Below are 25,099 nucleotides of genomic sequence, written 5' to 3'. Positions count from 1 at the left end.
TGTTAAAATGTCTGCCAACAGCGTCAGCTCTCTCTTTATTCAGCCAGTCTAATATCAAACTCTGTCTAACCTATTTTGTATATTGGCCCTGATGTCCTCAGAGTGGCTGGATGTCACGATTTCAACACTCTACGTTTTCCAGTGCTTAATCACCAGGAATCCCCTCTCTTCTCCCCCTGCAGCTCATGATGCAGCCGTGGTGGTGGCTCGAGCACAATGGGGGAGACAAAATTCCTAAGGATCTGCATCCCAGCCTTTGCCTGAGCATGCTGGCATCTGGGGGAAGGAACCAAGAACAGCAAGAAGAGTAAGAACCGACCTTTTCCCAAGTGCTTTCCCCACTCTGTAGTTTAAACCGGTAGGCTCAAGCTGATTGAACAGGCGCTGGGATATCATGCCAGGCTAAGAAAGCAGAGCTGCTAAAAATGGTTTATGGCCTCTTGTATACTTCTGCTCAGTTACTGTGTGCCACCCTCTGGAGAGAGAGGGACTTCCCTGGAGGAGTAGTCACATTCTGACATTTCCACAGCATTGGACACGCAAGAAGCCTGAAGCGATATATTTTGGGTTTTGAGGACACCCCAGCCAGTCTGGCTCTGAAGCTGTAGTAGCTATTACAGTTGCAAATAGAGGAACAGGGGAAAGTCTGTGGAACCTCAGCTTGAAACTACCCTTCAGAGGAATTTTTTAAGTTAGCAGAACTGCAGGAAGCTACAGTTTTGAGAGCTGCATCAAATGGGTTGGTTAACTTGCCAACAAGTGGGTACCTGAGGGCAAATAAAACAGGAAGAGATAGTTAATGAGGCAGTGTAAGGCAGCGGGGAGGAGACCCCTGGAGGCAGTGGAGGAGGTGTTGACAGCAGACAAGGGCAAAACAAGGCATGTTCACAGGGTTCCCAAAGTATAATATGGTTACATTTTCTTTTGAGTCTTGTCTACATGAAAATCTTGCTCTGTTTCATTATGTTGATGCAAATGCCTTTTTTGGACACGTATCAGTTGAAGTACGTTGCATATTGATTTAGCTTAAATCCGTTCCTTACCACTTCAGTTAAAACAGTAGAAAGCACTCTTCAGCAAAATAAATTCTATCCTCCCACAGACTTAGCATTAATTTAACAGCACCAGTTTTTGAACTCGTTTAATTAAACTGCAACTTCCTTGCACAGGCCAGGGCTGGTTGCTGCGGAAGCAGAAGCATGTCAGTGTCTTTTGTGTCTTTTCTCAAACTTGTAAAAAGAAACCTTCTGATCATAGACTGGAGAGGTGGATTAATGTGGGACTGGCAAGTACTTCACTTGATTTTCTCTAGTTCAAGCCCTGTGAAAAGAGCAGGTACCAAAGCATCAACAAAGACCATACCTTCTCAGTTGTTTCTGTGAAAGAATGGGCTTTGTAAAGAGGGGATAAGCAACTTAAGTTAAATAGGAAGGACACCATGGCCAGCCTCCAAACCCAGCTCATCTACAAATGGAAAATGTACCCATCCCAGACCTACATTCTTGTACAGTTTTGTTGGTAGGCATGGTTATCACAGAAACGAGATTTTCTTCTCTTGCATGTGCAGACTGTAGGTTTTCTAAAGCTTATAACTTCTGAGAACAGTTTGCTATTTTTCTTGCCAAGTGGAGGCTCTTGTCCTTGTGGAAAAATATTTTTATGTTCCATTTCAAGTTTCATCAGTCAGCTGTGTCTAGTTTTGACAAGAAAAGGGCTGCTTCAAATGCCTTAAGAGTGGAGGAAGGGCTGTGTTTTCCATTTGTGAAACACAAAAGTGTTGAAAATATTTTCCTCATGTTTGAAAAACAAAACAAAATGAAGCACACAGTAAAACCAATGAGTTCATCTTGATTAGGAGCAACATGAAAAATAGCACTGTGGAGTCTGTGCAATTAGAGCTGAATAGAAATTGCTTTATAACCTGAACTCGTACACAGCAGGGGAGCCAGATTGTTTTAGCTGACTGAGTTACTCAGGTTTTGTGAATACGAGAGCAGAACCTCATGTGGTCTTTCTTCTGTCACATGGCAGGACCCGTGGGCAATATGAACATTTAGGGGGGATGTGGAAGGTCCAGTGATTCCCACAAAGGTTTGGCTTATTGTCCTTCACTAATCCATGGATCGGCAGTTATTTTGCTGTGTGCTCCAGGTTTGCTGTAGGGTTGGTCAGATGGGCTTCCGCACTCTCAGCATCTGCCATTTCCAGAAGTAATTGAGGGCATGCAGGGAGGAGGCCATGAGCTGCAAATGGTTCTGGCAGGATGCTTCCAGCTGTTACGTTGTCTTGGTCTTGTAACTAGAACACATCTGTAACCTGAGGGGCTGCGAGAAGATGGTGGCCAGGTGTGGGTTGCTGCAGAAGCCAGGAAATTTAATTTGGCCTGTGTGTGCTCTCAGCTGTCCCCGTAAACTAGATGTAACCCAGAAGACCACATAAAGTGGCTTCTTCATGTCTAAAGTTTATGAGCACCTATATCTTTAGAAGGGCAAGAGACCTTGGTCAGACAGCACGGGCCTCATTTTACGGTGTCTTTCTAGAGGTATGATAACCGCCCTCCCCCAAAAAGAAAAAAAAAGAAAAAAAAAAGAAAAAAAAGAGACATAGTTTGTTACCAGATATATGTTACTTCTGCAAATGCCTTCTTAAGAAGGGCAGAACTGTACTGCCTGGGTTTTGTTCTCACAGATCCATTGAATTGATTGTGGCTCAGTTACGTATTTGGTACACTGCAGATGCAGACTTCTATCGGGAAGAATAATGACGGCAGTACTGAATGTTTAAACAAGTACTTGACCTATTCAAAATGCAAAATGTTGGATAGTGCCTCGTATCACTGCGAAGAAAAGTGTCGTTTATGTAATATAAAAAGGAGATGCTGAATTACAGGCAACGTATTCTTCCAGGCTCTTCTGTAGCAGCTAGATCTGGTGGCAATAGAGAGGAATAGACTAATTCTGAATAAAAACCTAGTGGAAGTCAGGCACAAAATTATTTAAATGGGTGTATTTCCATGTGAGTAAAACAGACATGAGATGAAAATTAGACTTGAAAAATGCTGGGAAGTTGAATACCCTAACTCCCCCTCCACGCATGATTTATTAGTCCTCTCTGCCTTTGCACTCATGCTCCTTTTTCGTTAAAGAAGAGTGGGGGAGCATGAATTAACTTGTGAAGCACAGCTATTTATTTCACAATTTAACTCCTAAAGTTCCCTGGGAAACAATCCTGTAAAAGATAGGCCTGATTTTATTGTTTTTTTTTAAGTCAGGAGCAACCCCAATGAATTCTGAGAAGCTACAGTAAAGTAGAATAGTGTGCTGAGTCCTTCTCTTTATATTATCTAATCATGACACACAGGACAGATTTTTTTGTATAGGAAACTCATTTTTGTGCTCCATTCAAAACCAAACTAAACATCAGTCAGTCTTGTTTTGTAAACTGTTATGGTTCAAGAGAGTCACATACCATGGAAAGAAACTTAGGAAGCACAAAACAAATCTTCTCTGTCGTTTGTACAGTGTTTGTGAGAAAACAAACATAATAAATACAGACAGAGATAACGCTCCACACACACATCAGAAAGTTCTTAGTTAACCTGTTGTTCATTGTAACATGGAAGTAAAAAACTTTTAAGCATCTTTTTTAAGGTGAATCATTAATTTTTCCCAGAAAGACATTAGTACAAGCAAGCTTGAAGGTGTCTTGTGTGAGTTTGTTGTTCTCCCTGTTCTCTACATTGGGATTCCCATTTGGGTCATATTTTGTTATATTTGCCCAGATTCTTATGTGCTGTTACCATCCTCTGGTATCAGCACTATCCAGTCTGTTTTTTAACTAACTTATCATGCCTTGACTAGACACCACCCTGCTGCTTTCTTTTCTCGGAGGCCCTTTTAATTTATCTCTACCCAGACAGTTTCTTACTGACGTCTGATGTCTGCAGCACTTTGTTTATCATGGGGGAAAAAAAAGGCAGATTCATCACAGGATTTTTTTGCTTTTGATACTGCTACAATAAGTTAATTTGTACAGTATTGTGACTAAAGAACAGTGAAAAGCCCCAAACTAAAACCTGCAATCTAAACCACTGTAAAGCCGCAAAATTTAGAAGTGAAGCTTGTAGATCTTAAAAGTGCGTTTCTGGCTTTAGAAATGGGAAAAGTTTTGGTTGCGAGAAAGAATTTTGTTTTCCCAGGCATTGGCACCCTGTACAACTTCTTTTAGAGCTATTTTTGGGGGCTTGAACCGTATCCACGAGGGCTCCTTCAGAACATTGTGTTCCACGCACTTTCCTGTAGCATCCAGGCACCTGTTGTGGTAAGGTGTTTATTTGAAGGTGTCCATGTGATGGTTTTGAGGGCATAGAGAATGTGAGGTTTTTCCCGTGTGCATGTTCGCAGCTTGGGATATGCAGAAATGAAATAATTTTTTGAGTTAACAGACAGAACAGAACAGACAGAAGTCATGTTGTACTTCAGAATAACCTTGCCAGTAACTAGCCATAGGGGTTACGTAAGAAATTCGGTTCCCACTTTGGGTTTGGAATACAATGCCTCACATAGCAGATTCCCTCCATCTGTTTTGCATATAATTAAGGCTTTCATGTGTTTTCTTCCTCTCTCTCAGTCATTTATTCAATACTTAATGATTCAGAAAAACTTCTGCATTTACTTAAAGACTAAAGCTATGATTCTGATGACAAATGCGGGGTTAGTTTAAGTGCTTACACACTCACTTCTCTTTTTTTTTGAACAGATTTCCCCCCCAAGCAACGGAGTTAGAGTGAAAGAAAGGAGAAAACTGCCTGCCACATGCACTTATCCTTCTGGTTTTGACATAAAGAGAATCCACTCAGATGCATGAAGTTATATATTGCCTCCATACCCAAACAGGATGAAAGCCCCACTGTATTTACATGTGAAAACCGCATTGTATTAGGCACTAGTAAAACAAAAGGTGAAAAAGGCCCTTTGCTGAGGAGCTTAAACTGTAATTGTGTGACTAACTGGTGTGCTGCAAGGTACACCTCACTGCTCTGTCAGTTTTAGGTAATAATAGGCTTGTTTTAAGACGTGGTGGTGTGATATATTGTCAAATAGGGGTAGGTGTGTGATGAAAAATTACCCACGCATAGGCATGCTTGAGCCAAGAAAATGTTGAGAACCACTTGTCTGGTTAATGCAAGACGCGGTGAGTGGCTCTAACAAAAAGACGGAAATAGGACTAGCGCATCCTTGCCTCCTGCGTCCTCTCTGAGCTCTGTTGGAGAAGGCTTCATTTTCTTTTTATTATAGACCAGAATCTGGTGTGTAGAGACATACGAAGGACTTCAGGCCAACAAGACTGTGCAGCACTTTATGTAAGCTGTGGCTGTGGTCTCAGGGACGAGGAAAACAGCTTCCAGTCCATGAATACACATAAGTTTGCTTAGGATTCAGCTAAACAAGTGGGTTTAGAGACTAGGCTTGGGTGAAAACATGATATTGATATCTTGTGGTCTTGCAGTCTTCCTGGGATGGAAAAAATGAAGCTGATTGAAAAAGCGGTGAATAAAGTGATCTTTTCAAACAGAAAAGTGGAGTAAGCAGAGGTGTAAAAAGACTAGGTAAGGAGACTGAAGGCAGGCATGGGTAAGACGGCTGTGGTGTTATAAGGAAAGATATCCCTCCTGGGTGGCACTGTCCTGCAAACAGGAAGGTTAATACACGGTGTGGGCTTCCCAGGCTCCGGTCCACATTGCAGCTGATTTCTTGTCAAAAATAAAGCTTGTGTTTAGTTTACAAGAGAAGAGAGAACCAGTGTATTGAGGGGTGACGGGCAGGGAGATGGATGTAGCCAGAGTGATTTTGCGATCTAACAGTTCCGAGTCCTCTTGGGGGAATAAGGATGTGTTTCTCTCTCTGCATAGTGTGTTGTACTCCCAGACCTTTCTTAATACAAATTTGGCCTTGAATGAAAGTGAACCATCAGAAGATTGCAGAGGAATGTGAGATAACAGTAGCGTGGATAGCAGACAGAGAAAAGACAGGATCTAGGACTTTTGTAGAAGAAAAACTGTCAAGTGTTGAAAATGGCCTGAATAGGCTGGCATCCAAGAAAAGGGTGAGGATTCCTTGGGCGCATATCGGGGCGGGAGAACGAGCATGCTGCTGGCAGCGACCGGAGGTGGAAAGGAGGAGGGAGAGTCCAGGAGGGAAGGCTGCAAATTCATGCAGTATAAAAACAACCAAGAGGAAGTTTTAGAGGAAGGTTTCAGAGTTATTAAAGAGTGTGAAGATTTGATTACAGAAGTTTCTTTTGAAGATTAAATTACTAATGAAGACAGATCATATATCAAATAGTTCCAAACAAAGAGCTCAGGGTCTTCTGGAATTTACTACGGGTATGCCTGCAGTGCACAATGGCAAATACTTGATCTAGCTTTGAACAAAGTAACTATTCTATGAAAAAGTACTAAGGGCATAATCAGTGAAGAACGTTCCTGTTTGCCACAGCTTTCATCAATCATTAATTGGCCTATTTCTTTCCAGTTCCGTTCTCTTCTGTTTCTGCCTTGCTCAGCTCCAGGCCTTGCTTCAGTGCGGCATGGTTGCACTGGTGCCCCAGCGGAAGCCTATGTGTTGAGGAAAAGAGTTTCCTGAACTGCTTCTGCCATAAACATTCCAGCAAAACGCTACCGCCTGGAAGGGCTCCAGAGCAGAGATCCTGAAAAACACAGCCCAGCTGGTCTGAGAGATAATAGCTGCCAAATGAGTGTAGCTGTCTGCGAGAAGTCGTGCGTGGGGATATGGCTTCGACTCTTCCGTCCTTGTGTAGTTTGAAATGTGAATCAAAGTCATTAAGCTCTTTTTGCCATGCTAATGGCATGGTCTTGTTCAAAGACTAATGGAGATAAGAAATCTGTATGTGATGGCCATGGAGGTCCAAGCTTGTGGCATGGGTTTCTGCCGACTCACTTGTAGTTATAACTGCATATTGGCATACAATGTTTCTTTCTGTTAATTGTATTCTTAATGACTGAGGTACGGCCAATACATAGTGCTGGTACTCAAGTACAGATATTTTTCCTTCTATCTCTAGGGGCTTTCGTTTTTTTCCTTGCAGAGTCAGTCGAGCAGTTTCCCTGTGATGCACCCGTATTCTGAGCTGTACCGCTAGTGCGTTTGTATAGGAGGAGACAGGTTTGGTCTGCCTGGAGGCAGGGTGACTGCGGGGGTGGGATCACGCAGTGTGGTGTGGGTGTGTTTCTCTTTACCAGTTCGAGCCGATGGGTGGCAAATCAAACTCTGCCAGTACAGTGAACTTAAGAGTACTACTTTGAATACGTGGGCTGGACTGGCTTTATACTGTAGGTTCTGGCTTAGACAAAGTTGACAGAGACAAAAGGTAATTGTTAACATAAAAGTTAGTGAGTGAGATGAAAAGGATTATATATATAAGTGCAATTCACATCCAGTGGAAGTATTTTGCAGAAGCAATATTTTTCTACACTGAGGTCAAGCACAGCTCTTTTTTTCACTAAAAGCATTGAAAATGTTCTCCTTGAGATGCTGAACGCTTTCCAGAGCTTTCCAAATAAATGAGGACCAAAGTCGGTGCAGTAACCACCGAAGAGACACAGGGTGCTGCTCACCGAGCCTGGACGCTCTTACCACACATAGTACTGTGCCATGCTGAGAGGCTCGTGAAGCAGTGTTTTGTCTGGCTGGTCCTTCTTTCCTGCTGACAGGTTAGGATCTAATCCCTGCAAGTGCAAAACAAAACACCCTTTCTCCTCACAGCACTTCAGCGACATTATTTTAACATCTCTGCCCCAAATTTTCTTAAATTTCCTTGTGTTGCTTTTTCCTATCGAAATCTTTAATTTTCATGCACTATCATTTTAAGATATTAAAAACGAAAGATCACCTCTATCTCTCCCTTGTAGAGAGTGTGATAGAACACATTCAGTTTGTGGCCCTTAAAACTTCACGTTGTGGCTGTCCAAGGGTAAGCATTTTGAAAAGGAAATGTGAATCTGATTCTATATAAAAGACATGCTCTGCTATTTTTGTAAAATAAAAGCAGACCTTTGGCGATAGAAGCACTAAAGGACACCACCTGCCCACACCGGTTCATTTCTGCTCCGTCCACTTGCTTTTGATTGCTTTGAATCGGAATGACGGCCTGTGGCCATGAGGGTAGCTAGCGTGATCCTTAAGTTCCTAGAGTCACTTCTATATTTTTTTTCCTTTCTGCTGATTTCATAGTGAGTAATGAGATTTTGGACCCTTGCTTCTCACCAAACCCAAAGAGTACGAAAACCAGAAGAAAAAAAGCGAGCCCTGCCAGGGAAATCCCCCCGCCTCGCCATCTGCCTGGCCCTGTGCCCCGTGTCCTCCCCTCCTGGCAGTGATGGGCCACTTGGGCCACGCTCCTTCCCCGAGGGCGGCGACCGGGCGAGCCGGCGTCCTCCCTCCCGACTGCTGTCGCCATACCCGGCCCGGGCCCGGGGGTGTTTTCTGGGGAGAAGCCAGAGGCTGGGCTGCCTCCGGTTGCGTTCGGCACAGCCTGGCGGGACCCCGTTTCTCCGGTGAGCAGCGCCGGCGGCCGCGGGGGGAACCAGCATCCCCGCTGTGATCCCTCGCGGGAAAACGACCTGCTCTTAGAGGACGGGATTTTCGCGGGGGGGAAGAGACAGAGACGGACACGGCACCAGCAGCCCCGCAGGCTCCGCCGGGCATCGAGCCCGGAGCCCGGAGGTGCCCGGGGGCGGCCTGGGGGGACCCGTGCCGGCTGGGCTGGGCTGGGTTCCCAGCGCGCCCCCCGGCACCACGCCGCTCTCTCAGGCTCGTCCCACAGCCTCGTCCTCATTGGCTGGAGGCGGTGCTCATCCTCTGCGCCAGCCAATCGGGCTCCCCCAGCTTCGCGGGCGCGGAGGCGCCGTGGCCTCATTAAGACGCGGGGCCCGCCCCTCTCCCGGCGTAGCAGCGGCGGTGGCGGAACGGCGGCCGGGCGGCGTTCGCTCCGGCCTCGGGGGTCGGGCTGCGGAGAGCGGCCGCGGCGTTCCGGGCGGGCTGCGACCCGCTACAGCGGTCCCCGTAAGGCAGCGCGGATTTCGGCTGTTAATTCTCTGAAGCCGAGGGACGAGCGTGGGGGGAGGGCGGTTAACGGTCGTGCGGAGGCCGGGGGAGGTGGAGTGGGGGGGGCTCCTGCCGGGGAGGAGGGCGCCGGGGGTGCCCCCTCGGAGGGGTTGTGCCGGCGCTCCGGGCCCTACAGGCAGGGGTTGTCGGGGCCCGGAGGAGGCTCCCTGAGGCGGGGGTTGCAGGCGGGCTCCCGTGGCGGGTGTGGGGACCCGGGGCCGGCCGTGTGCGTGTCCCTTGAGGGGAAGGGTGGCTGTGCTGCGGCCCCGGGCAGGTGAGGGCTCCCTGAGGAGGCAGGAGCTGTTGAGGCACCTCGTGTGTGTGTTTGTTTGTGTGTGTGAGTTGCGGCCCCGCCTCTGGGTAATCCTCTCCCTTCTTGGCGAAGGCTGAGGGACACGAGTGCACAGGGACGCCTTATAAAAGGGGCGAGCAGGTGAGATTTGCGCTCGTTGGAGCGAGGGGTCCTGGAAACGACCCACTCTGGCAAGTCAGGCCTTAAAACCGTGCTTGGCTAAAAGATCTGCCGATGTGAGATGTTGTCCTGAGCCACTTGCTCTGCTCTGCTGGGCTGAGCTGGGGCTTTGTGTTGTTTGTGTTTTATGCTGGGTCCAGGTCTGCTGTCCGTATCCTCCATGGTGTCCCAGAGGCTTTGGTAGAATTCTGTGCGCTAGAGCTATGGTAATTGCTGTCTAAACAAATCTTGAGGAGCAAATGATATCCTGGGGCATCTGGGAGACAAGAAACTTTCCCTTGTTGGAAACCGAGGAGCTGCGTATTTGCATCCTTTTGGGAGAAGGAAATTGGTAGCTTTCCCAGCCCCTACAAGGGGTGTGCTTTATTTTCTTGCAGGTCTGAGAGCAAATGATGGCTGGCATAACCATTTGCACTTGTGGTTTCTTTCTGTGTGAGCGCTTAGTGTTTATTCTCTTCCTGCAGGTAACTAGCCAAGAGTGTGTGGTGGCCTCTTTATAAAGCAGCTCTTGAGCCTGTGCTGGGATTTGTGTAGGTTGTTCTTTTTGCCATAAGAAAGGTGAGTAGGATTATTTCCATGTGTTGTTCTAAGGCTTTCTAGCTTAAATACTTCCATAAGTGGACGGATATTCATACAACCCTGTGACTGCCAGTTCTTTCTAAATTGGTTTGATAGTGGTGATTCTGTCTAATCTTTTATATAACTGAACTGGAGTTTATGGTTCCCAGATGATTTTAGGTCTTTGCATGAGTGTTTTTTTTTGTTATGTTCGTTGAGTTTTTTACTGGTTTTGGCCTAAAGTACCTGAGTAAGAACATGTGTGAACAGGTGCATCTCCTCTATTGTTGGGTCTTGTGGTTTTTTTTTATTTTGGGTCTTAATTTGGTATTATAAACTGTATTATCCACAGGAACAGATTACCTCATTGTTCAGTTTAACTAATTATGTATCTGTAGAGATAGTTTTTTATGGGTCTATGTTTTGTGTGGTAGTTCATGCTGTGAGCACACTGCAGTTTTTAATCATATCTTTGGGACGTTGGAGAAAGATGACTTTAGCTTTAGGTGGAAATGCTATCTGATACTCCTTTTTGTTGTAAACCTAGTATATTATAGCATTGCATCTGATGTGACATGACATCTGAATCCTAACAATAGTTGATTTCTTTGATTAATGTGCAGCTGATTATTGTGAGTGGAAAAAGTGAAACATGGGATTTTGTCTGAGTTGTTCCTTGTCATACACAAAATTCAGGCCTCCTTGTGAGTGAAATCACAGAAGACCTTTCCCTTGTGTTTACCAGCTGCCTACTGTGTATCAGACAATACTTGCTGATATTCTGTAAAAATCTGTCAGTCCTCAAAGGTTTTTTAATCCTGAGCTGCACCAGTAGCCAGAAGTTAAAGCTGGGCAGGTATTGTGCAGTGCCCTTGTATGACGAAGACTCTGTCTTCTGTGGAGTAAAGGAGAACTAAGCTGCTGTATAGTCAAGATCAAATTACTGAGGCTGTTAATGAATTCAGCTTTTTGAAAGTCTGGTAAAAATGAATCCTGACAGTATGCTGGGTGCTTCCCAAAACTCAGAGTGCATGGGCCTAACCCATCCTACTGACCTAATTCAGGGTCACAGTGGGCCAGAATTTGAGACACTTGAAGGGTGATTGGAGCAGCTCCAACTGATTTGAGATGATGGGAGCTCCTGTAAGCATGTTGCTTGTGGAAATCTAGTCCAAAGTTGTGTGGACAGAAGTCAGACTTCAGCGTCCCACTGCTCATGGTTTTGAGAGCACTTGATGTTCCTTTAAGTACATAGCAGTCCTTCCAGTGCAGAGAGTTGTGTCTTTATATTTTTTCCCCCCCTGCTCTGTCTGTTGCTATCTAGTCTGTGACATCCCAGGTCAGTGATCAGGTGGGGCTTTCAGAGTTGCACTGCTGTCTTAGATGGACCTTTCAGGCATCACACAGTCTGTTAGAAGATCCTTGGCCATGTTGAAGCTTGGGTGAGCGGTCAAAATCCATTTACCACTCAAGACAATCCAGAGGTGTTTTTGCTTAGTCAACAGGGTCAGAGAAAGGTGCTGCTTGATGTTATGAGTGTGTAGCTGCCCGTTATTTAATGAGGACAGAAAATATGCCATTGGTGCCCACTGCAAAAGTAAAAACATTAGTCCTGGTGCCTGAGAACCTGGCATTGTAATTCATAGACACAAGAGGGGAAAAATATACTTGAAAGTCAGGAAAGGGTGGAATAATCTGTGAGATCACTTCTGGATTCAGTGAAATGAGGACTCAATAGTGGTGCATTGCATCCCAGAACAGGTGTGTTGTGGCACTTGAGTGTGGAGGAATGATGGAGGAGGTGGCTGGCGGAAAAGTCAAGCAGAGACTGGCATAATTGGCAGGACAGGATGGGGATGTGAGGAAACAAGTTACGCAAAGCATGATTATGGTGACATCTGTTTTGGGGAAAGCTGATAAGGTTTTGTGTATTGCCAGTTCCAATTCTGTCATCCTTCCTCTGTCTGGGGATCACAGTTGCTGTCTGTGCCTGTGTTCCCTCAGAGCCAGTGTGTGTCTGGGCAGCTCTTAGGAGCTTGGGCTCCATGTCTCACCTCTAATAAGCTCACCAGTGAGAGTGAGATCTGCTTCTCTGGTTGTGAGCCTCTGATGTTGAGTGAGGCTCTGTGTAGGCACTTGAGGGAAATCTCTAGGCAGGAACAGCTTGTACAAATCTGCTACTAATCAATTGGTTAAGTGGGCTAGTTGCAGCAAGCTGGGTGAAGGATGGTGCTTTTCCTTCCATGTGAGGGTGGGAAGGAAGTCAAAGCCAGGAGGCCTCAAAGGTAAAAACATGCTCATCAGACACTTGTTTCTTTGGTTGTTTTGATTCTGATAGTTGTCTACTCTTTGCCATATTACTATGTTACTACTGATGTACTGCATTATCTGTGGGATGTTTGATGTATTTTTCTCATGTCTCTTTCCAGATGCATCAATATTAGATGTCAGACCAGTTGTCATCTGTGCTAAGCTGCAACCAAAATGGCTAAGTACAGGCTTGTTCTCTTAAGACATGGGGAAGGAGCCTGGAACAAAGAGAATCGCTTCTGCAGCTGGGTGGACCAGAAGCTGAGCAGTGATGGGATAAAGGAAGCTCAGAACTGTGGCAAACACCTTAAAGCGCTGGGCTTTGAGTTTGACCTCGTCTTTACCTCTGTACTCAGTCGCTCCATCCAGACTGCATGGCTTATCCTGGAAGAGATGGGCCAAGAGTGGGTCCCCATTCAGAGTTCCTGGCGACTGAATGAACGTCACTATGGTGCATTAATTGGTCTTAACAGAGCAGAAATGGCTCTGAATCATGGGGAGGAGCAAGTGAAAATATGGAGGAGAAGCTATGATGTTACCCCACCTCCCATAACTGAATCTCATCCTTACTACGAAGAGATATACAATGATCGTCGGTATAAATGCAGTGATGTCTCTCAGGATAATCTCCCAAAAGCTGAAAGTCTAAAAGATGTGCTTGATAGACTTCTTCCCTATTGGAACGAAAAGATAGTGCCAGAACTGAAAAGTGGCAAAATGATCCTTATCTCTGCTCATGGTAACAGCAGCAGGGCATTGCTGAAGCATGTGGAAGGTAAGGGTCTTCCTTGTAGCCTTCCCTTCTTCTCCTTATTCAACTGCTTAGAGCTTTACATCTTTTTCTGTAGTGTATATTACTTATGTGGGCAATGTAACACTTAATATCTGTGGTATCCAAGGAGAAAGTAAAAAGTTGGCCTATGGGAACAGGAATCGGACTCTGGGGGATGTGGGAGGGGGAGAGAATTAGTTAAGAGGAGAGCCAGATGCTTTCCCCTTGTTTGTCACGGCTCACTTAAACTACTGTATTCAGACTAACTTTGTGGTTGATCTAGATATAACCTGAAGAGTTTGTGTCTGCCTATTTTTGGATTTAATCGCTGCTTTCTCAGAAGTCATAATCTGTTCATTAAACAAGCGTTGCTATAACACATCAGAATAAAGTGTTTGTCTTGGGTTGTGGAAGATCACAGGATGGTTTGGGTTGGAAAGGACCTTAAAGATCATCTAGTTCCAACCCTCCTGCTGTGGGCAGGGACACCTCCCACTAGCCCAGGCTGCTCAAAGCCCCATCCAGCCTGGCCTTAAACACTTCCAGGGATGGGGCCTCCACAACTTCCCTGGGCAACCTGTTCCAGTTCCTCACCACCCTCACAGGAAAGAATTTCTTCCTGATATCTAATCTAAATCTACCCTCTTTCAGTTTGAAACTGTTGCCCTGTGTCCTCTATCATTACACTCCCTGATAAAGAGTCCCTCCCCATCCTTCCTGTAGGCCCCAAGATGTTCTTGACTGTTACTGTGGTGGGTCGCTTTTGAGGCTTCATTCTTGATAATTTTTACTGAAAAACCTGCTGTGGCAGGGAGTTCTGGAGGGAGTAGGTACTTGCTAAAGCTTATGCAAATACTGTATTACTTCCCAATACAGAAAATGCCTACCAGCAAAATTAGGAATTTAGCATAAGGTTGCTTATTTATTTGGGACCTGAAAAGGATGTGATTTATCATTCAGTCATTGCTAGATTCTTTCCCTCTGCATTTTCTTTAATGACATGGCTTCTAGTTTAGGTCATCCTAAACTGGAAGATATATTAATTTCTTTGTGGGTAGAGTAGAACTTAGTGATTATGTGTATGAATGCAGACTACTAGAGGTGTAGTTGCAAGTATGCACAGTCTGGATTGTGTCTATTCAATTTTTTAGTTATAAAACCCTCTGCTGTGTGCCTTTACGTGTATGACTCTGCTGAGCACTTTTTGCATTGAGGCATGCTGGAACAGTCAGGACAGCTGATGCTTTAGCAGGAGTTAGAAGCCCAGGGAATAAGCTGCACAAATGACTTCTGGAACTATAGAGGCTGTGAATTCTGGGGTACAGATCACTGCTTGGATACAGGAGGAAGGCTGGTTCAGCCAGTTCCACTGATGTGTCCACACCCTGTGAAATAATAAAGAATTACAAATGAAAAAGGGGCAGGGTGATCTGCAACCATGGTGTCTTCCCTGTGTCTGCCCCCCTGCTAGTCCCCAAAAAACAAACTAGTTCCATGAAACTGTGTTGGCCAAGCCCTTTGGAGGTGAAATGCTGCAAACTGACCACAGCTTCATCAGAAACCTTCAGTCACTTCCTGTGCAGGCATGCAGCAAGGCTAGATCTGGCAGCATCAAGGTCTGGTAAAAGTTACTTTAAAGTTAGTATGGCTGGATTCCTTGCTGCACTGAGATCAGAGGGAGCAGTGTAAGTTAAAGTAGCCGCAAAGCTCTTTGGGACAATCTGTTAGGTATAACTCTTCCAGGGCTGCCCACACTTAACTGAAGTAGAAGAGAGCTGTGTCTCTTGTCTGTCCTACACTGTATCTTGTCCCTCCCAGCACACGCTTACATAGGGAAATGTGAGGAATTCTTGGCAGAGGATTTAGTTTGGTTGATTGAGGACTGTCTGTCAGCTACACCAGCTCCCATACGGGAGCAATTGCCAGATATATGCTGGCTCTTCTGCCCTTTATGCAGTGGAGTTTTGGATTCTGCAGAGTTGTCCTGAAGGGTGGCATGAACAGAGCTTGAAAGACCTGTGTTACTGTGACCTGCTTCTTCCCCCCAGCCCCAAGGTCCAACCTATATCTAGGTAGATCTAAAGAGATTCCTTGTCTGCATTGCTGACTGTCTCTCCCTTTCTCTGCTGAAAGATTGTGAGCTGCTCTGGAGCCTTGCTGGAGTTGGACCTGATTCAATAGCTTAAAGTTAGTCAGTCTACTGTATTTGTAGCACCCGCTGTGAGGTGTGCTTTGGTTTTGTGGACTTTTTTTGACTAGCTTTGTGTGTCCTGCACTTGAGTGGAAGTTTCTGAGTCCCTCCATCTTCTTCATGGAATCATTGGCACAACTAAAAATTGGCAGAGTAAGAAGGCAGTTTTCATTATATGTTTTTAGGGTTGGAAAGGCTCTCTAAAAGTAACATTTTCTTCTTCAGGCAGCAGTCTTGTGTTTGCTGGTGGAAGGGTTGTCATAACTTAGCAACTGTTTTGTTCTGTCACACCTGCTGGTGTGGACTGTGACCTGTAACTTGGGTCTTTAGACAGGCCATATTTTTTCTTTCATGGTATACCTCTGATGCATTGAAAAAGCAATGGCAACAAGATGTTAATGCAGAGTGTATCTAAAATAACCATATTAGACATGTTTGATAGATCTTACTTTGGATGCTGAAACATCATATTGATTATGAAAGCATCAGTTGCTAGAATCTGCTAAATAAGTATCTTGGATGCACAGGATCTATTTACAGGTGATTTTTCTCAATTCTTTGAAGGAGGAATAATTTTCTTTTACCTAATTACTGATACTTCTGATTGAGACCCTCTCAGCAATGTCCCATTGTGAAGACATTAGTGTACTAGTTGTGGCCAGCTTACCCCGTTTGTTGAAGTACTAGTTGGAAATCAAGTCTAATGGACTAATTTTCTAGGTGAGTGGCAGAAGGATTTATAGGCTGTCTCAACTTCTTTCTTTCATCTAAACCATTTAACCCTGAAGAGTGGTGTTAAGTAATTCAAGGCAGGGTCTTGTGGAAGGTCTAACTCTAGAACTTAAGCCCTGTTGCAAAAGTTACCATCTCCTGGACATGGTGTAGTGGTCACTGAGCCTTGTCATGCTTAGGGTAAAAAATGAAGGGGAGGAGTTACCTGGTCTCTTGAAGAAAGGTGCAGATGTTGCACCCATTGGGCTTGTCTGGTTGTGGTCACAGAGCTGCAGCAGAGCTCTGGAACTGGGCTCGCAGGCAGAACATGGTGACTGGGAAGGCCTGATGCTGGTCTTACCAGTTGGTGAGCAGGGAGAGCAGTGCCCTCACGATTTTACTTCTTTGCATTAATGTGATACTTGTGCAGTTACAGTATTCCTGTAGTTTACATGCTGGAGCTACACATTGTCAGTCGTGTGGATTGTGTGTTGAGGACTACCTAAAACAATTATTTTACTGATTTTTGCAGCTCAACCTTCTTAAGGAAATACTACTTACGTGACTGTGGTGTCTGAAGGCAGTTACAGAAACCAGATTGAGATCTAAGAACTCACGGCTGTTGAAATGAAATGGTCTTGCGGTCCCTGTCATTCATCCCAGTCTTTGCTCTGTACTTCTGCTTATTTCTTGTGAGCTTGTTGGGCCCTTTTGCATGTTAACTTGGTCGGTAAGTTGGCAAGAAACAGCGAGGAGTGGGTAGTTTTCTGTCACGTTGGTGGCTTGAATCAGCTCAGGGAAGGGGGTGGCAAGTGCCTGATGAACATGCAAAAGGACTGGAACAGCCTGACCAGGACCTGCAGATGAGACAGAGGAGTTTCATGTGTGAGTTTCCACACAGGTTTGCACAAACTTGGGCTTGAGGGACTCTCGGTAGTCCTTCAGCCAGAGGTGGAAACCTTTTGCCAGAGCTCTGTCCAAGGGCAGTATGTATGCTGGTAGGCTCCAGGGTTGCATGCTCAGAGAACTCCATTTGTCACAGCGTTGCCTTGAGTTCCTGGTGGTGGTAGTGCAGCCTGGGTCTCTACTCAAGACCTCTGGGACTTTCTCACCTGATGCCATAGTTGACAACTAGTGATGATAGTAGTAAATCAGCCTGTTTCATCTTGGACTACTTGAGGAGTTTAAGGGAGGCTGTATTTCCCTACTGCATGGGAATATGATAGATTCCTGGTTTGCTTTCCTGCACTGTCTCGTATCGGTTTGGCCTCACTACTGACCACAGTCATAGTTAGACTGTGATCAAGAGCTGTTTAGGCAGTTACATTATATTGGGTTGGGCTGAGATGGAGTTAATTTTCCCCATAGCAGCCCTCATAGTGCTGTGCTTTGTATTGATAGCTAGAAAGGTGTTGATAAAACAGTGGTTTGGCTACTGCTGAGCAGTTCTGGCACAGCATCAAGACTCTCTCTCCAGTGTTCCCTCCCCCCTCAACAGTAGGCTGTGGGTGGGCAAGACCTTGAGAGGGGAAACCACCAGGACAGCTGACCCAAACTGAGCAAAGGGATATTCCATACAATATGATGTCTGCTTAGCAATAAAAGCTAAGAGAAAGGAGGAGGTGGGGAGGATGAAACATTTGTTATTATGATGTTTGTCTTCTGGAGTAGCTACTATGCATATTGAAGCCCTGTTTCCCTGGAAGTGGCTGGACATTGCCTGCTGATGGGAAGTAGGGAATAAATCTTTGTTTTCCTTTCTTTGTGCTTTATTAAACTGCCTTTATCTTGACTCACAAGGGTGTTTTTTTCTGTCTTATTTTTGTCCTGTTCCCCCTGCACTGTCCTCCTGAGGAGGGGAGTGATGGAGTGGCTTGGTGGGCACCTGATGTCCAGCTAGGGTCAACCCACCACAGTCCTATTTGGTGCTCCACTGTGGTGGGTGACCCTGTGTAGGGGATGGGGAGTGGGGGTTGTGGTCAGTTCATCACACTCTCTGCTGCTCCTTCCTCCTTGCCCTCTTCTCCTCCAGCTTCAGTATTTTCATTAAGCTTGTGGGAAGGATGCTATGATCTGATTATGAATCTCAATTACAAAGCACCAGTTGTAGAACAAGCCCATTGTGGCTGAATTTACACATATGATCTTGTGTGTTTTGTTGGATGAATCATCTGGCCCCAAGTGTAGTTGACATGCAGGGGAGGAGTGGTTTGGCTGTTCTCAACAGCTGTTGAGTTTTTTGGTGTTGCTCTGACCATAAGAATAGAAGGAAGGAACTTGGTAAGAATGGGTGAGAGGGAGGAAGAAGCTGAGCCAGCCCTTGTAGAAGTGGCTGTAGGTGCTCAAAATCAAGCCCAATGGGATTTGCCTCTGTAGGACTTTCCAGGGTGCAAGTATTTCAAAGTATTTCATGGGCCACCAGGTAAAGGTGAATTCTTAAGCTTGCCCAGAGATCTTACTGATATCTGTGTATTTGATCACCCAGTTCAGTTAAATGGAACATAAATTAGCTGGAAAAGAATTCTGAATGTGACTTTGAAAGATCTTTTTTGTAGTAAGTGCTTTACCAAATTCTTATAATGTTCATGTACCTAACAGCTTCCTGCTATACAGGTGCTATTAAGGAATGATGTTTAACAGGTGCTCATGAGAGCTACCATGGGGGATGTCTACTTGAGAAATGTAGTTGCCCAGTCAGCATTTTATCTGGGGTCCTGAGGAAGACGTCCTGAGTGTTTCGGTAATGTCTGTGGATTCTCACGGCTCTAAGTAGGTAGGATCTTAGTTTTAAGCCTGCTCAGGTAAAGAGAAAACAGGGAAAGCAACACACTAGCCTTCAGCAGTGCTGAGACCCAGGCTTTAGTATTTTCCTGGAGGGAGGAATGTTGCTTCTTCAATGGTCTGATTTCCCCTTGTGCTTTGTAGTCAGCAGTTGAGTCCTTGGCCTGATTTTACCCTTTTTCTGTGTGAGATAGGATGGGGTTGTGACACAGGCCAGCTCAGATGAAGAGCGAGAAAAGGTCACTTGCCTTTAGTTACAGCACATGGAGTAACTGGATAGCAGTTAGCTCATGCTTGCAATGGCCTGAGTGTAAGGTGTCATCTCTTTACTGTCTTCCTAGCCTGCTGGCTGGGGAGTGTTCTGCGTACATTTTGCCTGCAACAAAAGAGCCTGATCAGCTTCTTGCTTCCTGAAGAACAGAAATGCAATACAAATACAGTAGCAGTGCTGAAATAAAGCAACAGGACACTATTGTTTCTTTAGGATTTTCATCTTCAGCTTGTGTTTCCAGCCTTCTGACTGTGAGGCAACACTTCTGTAAGAGGAAAAATCCTGAGGAGAAAGTCAACATGCTTGTTGGTGCTTGTTTATCCTAGACTGTGCTATTTTGCTGTGTAAATCAATACTAGTTGACATTGGTGTGGTCACTGTGTTCTGTAAAAACAGTAAATTGCATTTCTGAATCCATGTAGCTACAGCTAGTTTTGTTTAATCTGTCTTAGAGGAAACCTTTAAATATCCTGGCTCCTGACCACATTATGTGGTTTGCCTAAATTCTGCTACATGACTTCATCTGCTTTGTGTATATCTGAATGGTTTAGTCTGGGAGACTGAGTTTGAGAGGTGGGCAGAACACTTCCTAGGGCCAGATTCTCTGTAGATATATGGAGACATATGTATGTTCTTAAAATCTAATATGTTTAAGAATCCTTGAAATAAGAGCTTAGGCAGCTTGGCTGCTTTTTTTGCAAACCAAAGTCCTTGAACACTGCTTGTGCTTGGTAAATGTGCTCAGTACTTTTCCTGTTGATTTCTGTGCAGTTTTAAAATTTTAGATGCTCCCTGAGTGCTTTTCTGTAGGTCTGTGATTCTGCTGCCTCCAACAGGTGAATTATTTATCCCTTGTATACCAGGACTGCTTAAACTGGCAGAGTATGACTCTTTTTAATGGACTGATGTAACAAGGTGTAAGCTTCTTGCAAGGGTTTGCCTGTTTCTCTTGCTCCATGCCCTTCTGAAATTTAGTGCTAATCCACAGCTGAACTAAGTGCTTAGCCTAAGCAAAACAAGAATAGGTCACAGCAAAAACTGCATGCTTGTGTAGTCTCTGGGCAGGGGCATAAAATGGTTCTCACTTCATGATTACTTCTGTTTTTTCCTGACCTGTTGTCATCCCACTGTTGCTAAGTGGCTTGACTTTGTGGGTTTTCCTGTGAATAGGTTGGCTCTGCTTTTCTACTTAATGTGAAAATCACTGGTAAATTTGCACCCATGTGTTCAGAGAAACACCTGTTTTGTCAGCTGCTCAAGAGGATGTTTTCTTCATGCACCTTTGTCTAATTCATATGGTGTCATCGTTTTAGAAGCTTGGTTGTGTGCATTTTGTAAGCATGAATTACTTGAAGCTGTCCTGCTTTACAACAACAGGCTGCTCTTGTGACCTCAGTGCTTCTAAAAAGGGGAGGAAAAAAGAAATAAATGACATTCCCAATGACATTAGCTTTCTTTTGCTTGAAATTTTTGAGGAATAATGTCTTTGCAGTCACTGCTTCTTAAGGCAACCATTCAGACCTTGTGTGGAAACTTTTACTAAGAGGTTTGGTTGCAAAATTTACTTGGATGCTTTGGAGTCTTGTGTGTCTGATGTAAAAAAAAAAAAAAAATAACCAGCAATTTCATTGAGATTAGAGCCCCAGAATATTTTAATCAAGCACAGCTGAGTAAAATAAATTTTCTCCCCAAGTACGTTATTTTAGTGAAGTAGAAAAATACAGGAAGATGCTCCAAGTTGTTTAAGTTGACATTCTACCTTCTTTTTTCCCCATCTCCCTCATTTGAAAGTGGAAATGATTATTCTGTATCTAGTAATTCTGAGAATAGTACTGTAGGCAAGATACTATAAAATTGTTTTTGAGAAATCAGATGTGGGCAAACAGTGATCCTTATGCTAGAAGAATTGAATAATGATTTTTTTTTTAAGACAGCTTGTGTGAGAAGCTTTGTGTTGAAAAACTAAGCTTGATGTCTGGCCTTTTTAAAGAGACTGTATTGGCTGCTTAGGAGAGGTTGTTTCTTGTTGGAGCAACACATGTGGATTCTAATCCTCGTTTGTGATGCATGAGTTGGGAAGGTATGGAGGAGAACCTGTTGTTCTCAATGTACTGTATTAAGGGAAAGGTATAGACTCCAGGGCAATTTCTTCCTGTTTATTTCACATGTGTAGACTAAAAAATAAATTGACTTCACCTTGATGGGGATTCCCTCCTCTAGCTGTTCCTAAAGCACTAACCAAGCTGTGGTCTAGGTGGGAATTGACCCTTGAGTAGCTGGTGATGTTGATGGAGGCTGGAACACGTCCTTGACTCTTGTAAAACTAGGTAATCTAAGAAATAAGGCTGAGCTAGATAGACAATTAGACAAGCTGTTCACTAGGTGTAACTGGTTTGGTTTTTTTCCTTTGGCAGGCATCTCTGATGAGGACATCATCAATGTTACTCTCCCCACTGGTGTGCCCATACTTCTTGAACTTGATGAGAACCTGCACCCTCTGGGCCCTCACCAGTTTCTGGGTGATCAAGAAGCTATCCAAGCTGCCATCAAAAAAGTGGAAGATCAAGGGAAAGTAAAATCTGCTGAGAAGTAAAATTCCACTAACACAGCTGTTTTCAAAGTGTGGTAATAAGTGATTTATGTATGACTGCTAGGTTGCACTGTGTGAAAGTCTCAATTTCAAGCACTAAATAATTGGAAGGGACAATTGTTGAGTCTCAAGTTGGTAGATTAACCTCTGCCTTTCAAAAACTGAAACTTAGATCTCAGCATGAGGTTACAGATACTGAAAAACGAAATCAAGAGATCATTCAGGTAATGGAAACTTGCAGGGCAGTCTGCCCCAGATCTAGGATTGAGAGTGGCCCAGTACAGAAATAAAGGGATATATTATTGGTGTCTACCAACATTCAGTCTTAATCTGTTAAGGGGAAAAGCACCAGCTTACTGGACTAATTAGGTCCAGGTTGTTATAGGCACTAAAACTTCCTTACTGATAAAATGTCACCAGGTAACGGAGTTATCCAGTATGATTCCTCTGTGTCAATGGCCATGACAATTTGTTCTGGATGGAGTTCCTTTGGTATTTCAGAACACTTTCAGCTGTACAACTCTTTGCCTTTGTTTTGAGTCTTCCAAGGCCAGTTCATGGACCAGAGGAGAATTTTGTACAGATTTTCAGACTGTTGTAGTTACCATACTTGTCTTTTCATTACACCATATTCCAGTTTTGAAGTAACCTAGAAGCAATCCCTTTTCCTCCACCATCTTTGCAAAGCCTAGCATGACTGCATTTTGCTAGCTTGCAGTAATAGGATTTAACTTGGACTTTAGTCCATAAACTAAGCACAAAGATTTCCTGCTCAGTGTTTTAATTATCACTTAGCTCTTAGTGGGTGATCTGAATAGCTTTGAAACACTTAAGTAACATGTACTAGAGGTTTCATCATCTCACAGTCAAATTGTTAGAATAATTCTGGTTTACCTCAGTAAAACTGGATATAGGAAAATCCCCCTCTAAGCTTTCTTTTGTTGCAAAGATCTCTTGATAAATAGTTCCACAGTAATATTAGTGTGGCATTCTCTGTATCAATTTCTCTGGAGGGCTGGAAGAGATGCATAAGGCATGTAAGAAGTGTATGGGTGCAGCTCATTCAGCCATCATGCTGGTAGGGAGTGATGTTCTGCCATGCCTAAAAGCGTTTTCCTATAAAACTCTCCTCACAATCATAGCTTGATCCTACTGAGTGTGCCTTGCTGTTGCATTTGGCACTAAATTTGAACAGTTCGCACTGTGGTCGTGTGTAAGTGCAGCACGTATGGCAGTTTGTTCTCCTTATGTACATGAGCATCAAGATAATTCCACTTTTGAAGACTTGCTCTAATCTTACTTGCAAATCCGAAACTGTTGCTTAAATTTATACCTGACCCAGTGTTTCAACACCTGAACATCTGGATTCTGGCCTCAGTTACCAACATGGGTGGCACTTGTGTATGTACTGTTTGAGCTGAATGCATTCTCAGCATGGCCCAGCTACAAATATCAAGAGAAGCTGATGAGAATTCCATTGGTATGATGATAGTTTAAACTTAAAATCCTAGAGTGGCTGCTTCTTTGCAGTGAGGTGTGCTGTAGCTCATTTTTTAAGTGTGAGAGTATGGTGGTGTGTTTTTCCTTTGAGGAGAGCAGTGTGACAGTGTGGTATGCCTCAGACAGTCTCCCTGCTATATGGATGCAGACTTTCCAGGTCTGATGCTAGCTCATGTTAGTGTAGCGCATACTCCATAAAAGACTTCTTGCTAGGTGGTAGTTTCTCTTGCATGAATGATGCTCGGGCTTCTTTTTGGTTTTGTTTTTGTAGCCCTTGCAGTAGGAACAAAGTTACGTGTTTCTCTTTTAAACATAAAGCTGGTAGGTTTCATCTTGCTTTGTACAAGTAAGGATATTTCAGTGTTGTTTTTTCTCTGAAATACTATTAGCAGCTTCCCTGCTGCTCTACTTGACACTGACTTATTTTTTGTGGTTTCTTAGTTTTGTGTACATAGAGTAACTCTGAATCTTAGTTGATACTTTACATGTCAGTGTTCTGGAGTTAGATTGTTAATCAGCAAATGTTCATCTGTCAGTGCCCTTAGGAGGACCACTGGCACTCAAGTGATTGTGTTCTTCCCCGAACATTCAATAATGTGTGAAGTTCAGTATGAAGTAAAAATTACTGTAGGCTTATTAACAAGTCAAGTGGAGCCGCCTGTTGTCAGTGGGAACTGCACGCATCCAGATATGTGGGCTTACAGGCCTTGGCTATCAGTGTCCGTAGCCCTTTGGCATTGTGGTATTGTAATGTAGAACTTCTTCAGGACTTGAGGTGCAGCTGAAATATATTTGGAAACGAATCCAGCTGAACTGGGAGATATGCTCTCTCCTCCCCTTCTCTTAGAAAATCTGTGATCCCTTTTGGGAATGGAAAAGTGGGTGAGTAAATGTAGAGAGCGTTAGTATTTCTTCTTGCAGCTGAATGGATGAAATTGACTGAAAAAGGTCTTTCAAAGAGTCATGGACAGTAAGAAAAGAACAGCAGTGTGATGTTTTCAGGTGGCACAGTTTCTGCAGTGCTGCTTGAGATGTCAGTAGTGACACTTCCCTGGGAAGTTTGGAGTCACAACCAAAGCAAATGAAGTCAAAGTGATGACAGGATTTTATGTGAATATCTGGCAGCAGTACTACCTTGCAAAAGTGTCAAATGGAACCAACTGGGGATTTCATTGTGCTTTTTAAGATTATTTTAACACCATGCAATGCTTGCTTCTGAATAGCCTTCTAATTAAATTAATGATTCATAAAATGTGTATATTCAAGAGATTTCCATCAACAGTGGCATATGGATGCCTGACCTTCAGGCATAGCTACATTAGAGGGAGAAATGAGGATCTTGCTGATGGCTTTAGAAATCATTGTTTGGAAAACACTTTCATCATGTTTGATTGAATATGCCTCAAAGTCCTATAAGGTAACCAATATTTCTACAGTTGACATTATGGATGTGGTTGATTTGGTTTGTTTATGCATTTTTAACTTGTGGTCTGATAGCAATAATAGCTCTAGAACCTTCTTGTAAACCTCTGTAAATACGGTGGAGCTGGCAGGGTCTTTATAACTCAATAAATTCATCTGAAATAAAATTAAATTTGACTTGAATCTGTCTTCCTTCTGCTCCTTTCCCTTTTGTCTCCTTTCCAGGGCTGATAGTTAAACTGTGACCTTCAGGCTCCCAGAACTCATCAAGCAGTCATTGATCACATATCATGCAGTCAGTTGGGTAAAAATAGTGTTAGAGCAAACATTGCCTCATGTTTGCATGTAAAGAAGTTGGCCTGGAGAGGAATCCATACCTGTTTGAAACTATGGGGG

General features: G+C 44.0%; 1 protein-coding gene across 5 annotated transcripts in view; it reads left to right on the top strand.

The window, feature by feature from the left end:
- The window catches only part of BPGM (bisphosphoglycerate mutase), a 61,566-nt gene extending 36,680 nt beyond the window's left edge, over positions 1–24,886 (top strand). Inside the window, exons 1-4 of one of the 5 annotated variants that reach the window (XM_063359002.1) lie at positions 8,949–9,083; positions 10,062–10,155; positions 12,585–13,240; positions 21,606–24,886. In XM_063359002.1, coding sequence (XP_063215072.1) covers positions 12,640–13,240; positions 21,606–21,784 — 780 coding nt within the window. In that variant the 5' untranslated portion in view covers positions 8,949–9,083; positions 10,062–10,155; positions 12,585–12,639 and the 3' untranslated portion in view covers positions 21,785–24,886. Of the gene's footprint in view, positions 1–182; positions 308–4,758; positions 5,040–8,948; positions 9,084–10,061; positions 10,156–12,584; positions 13,241–21,605 lie in introns of those variants that run through there. The other 4 variants (XM_063359011.1, XM_063359020.1, XM_063359030.1 and 1 more) reach the window with 4 other exon arrangements.
- Positions 24,887–25,099: the final 213 nt, after the last annotated feature.

The sequence above is a fragment of the Chroicocephalus ridibundus genome, chromosome 1 (assembly GCF_963924245.1).
Source record: "Chroicocephalus ridibundus chromosome 1, bChrRid1.1, whole genome shotgun sequence".
In the NCBI taxonomy this organism is placed as follows: domain Eukaryota; kingdom Metazoa; phylum Chordata; class Aves; order Charadriiformes; family Laridae; genus Chroicocephalus; species Chroicocephalus ridibundus.
The sequence above is the reverse complement of the archived record's forward strand: the minus strand, read 5'-3'. Positions and strand labels throughout refer to the sequence as shown.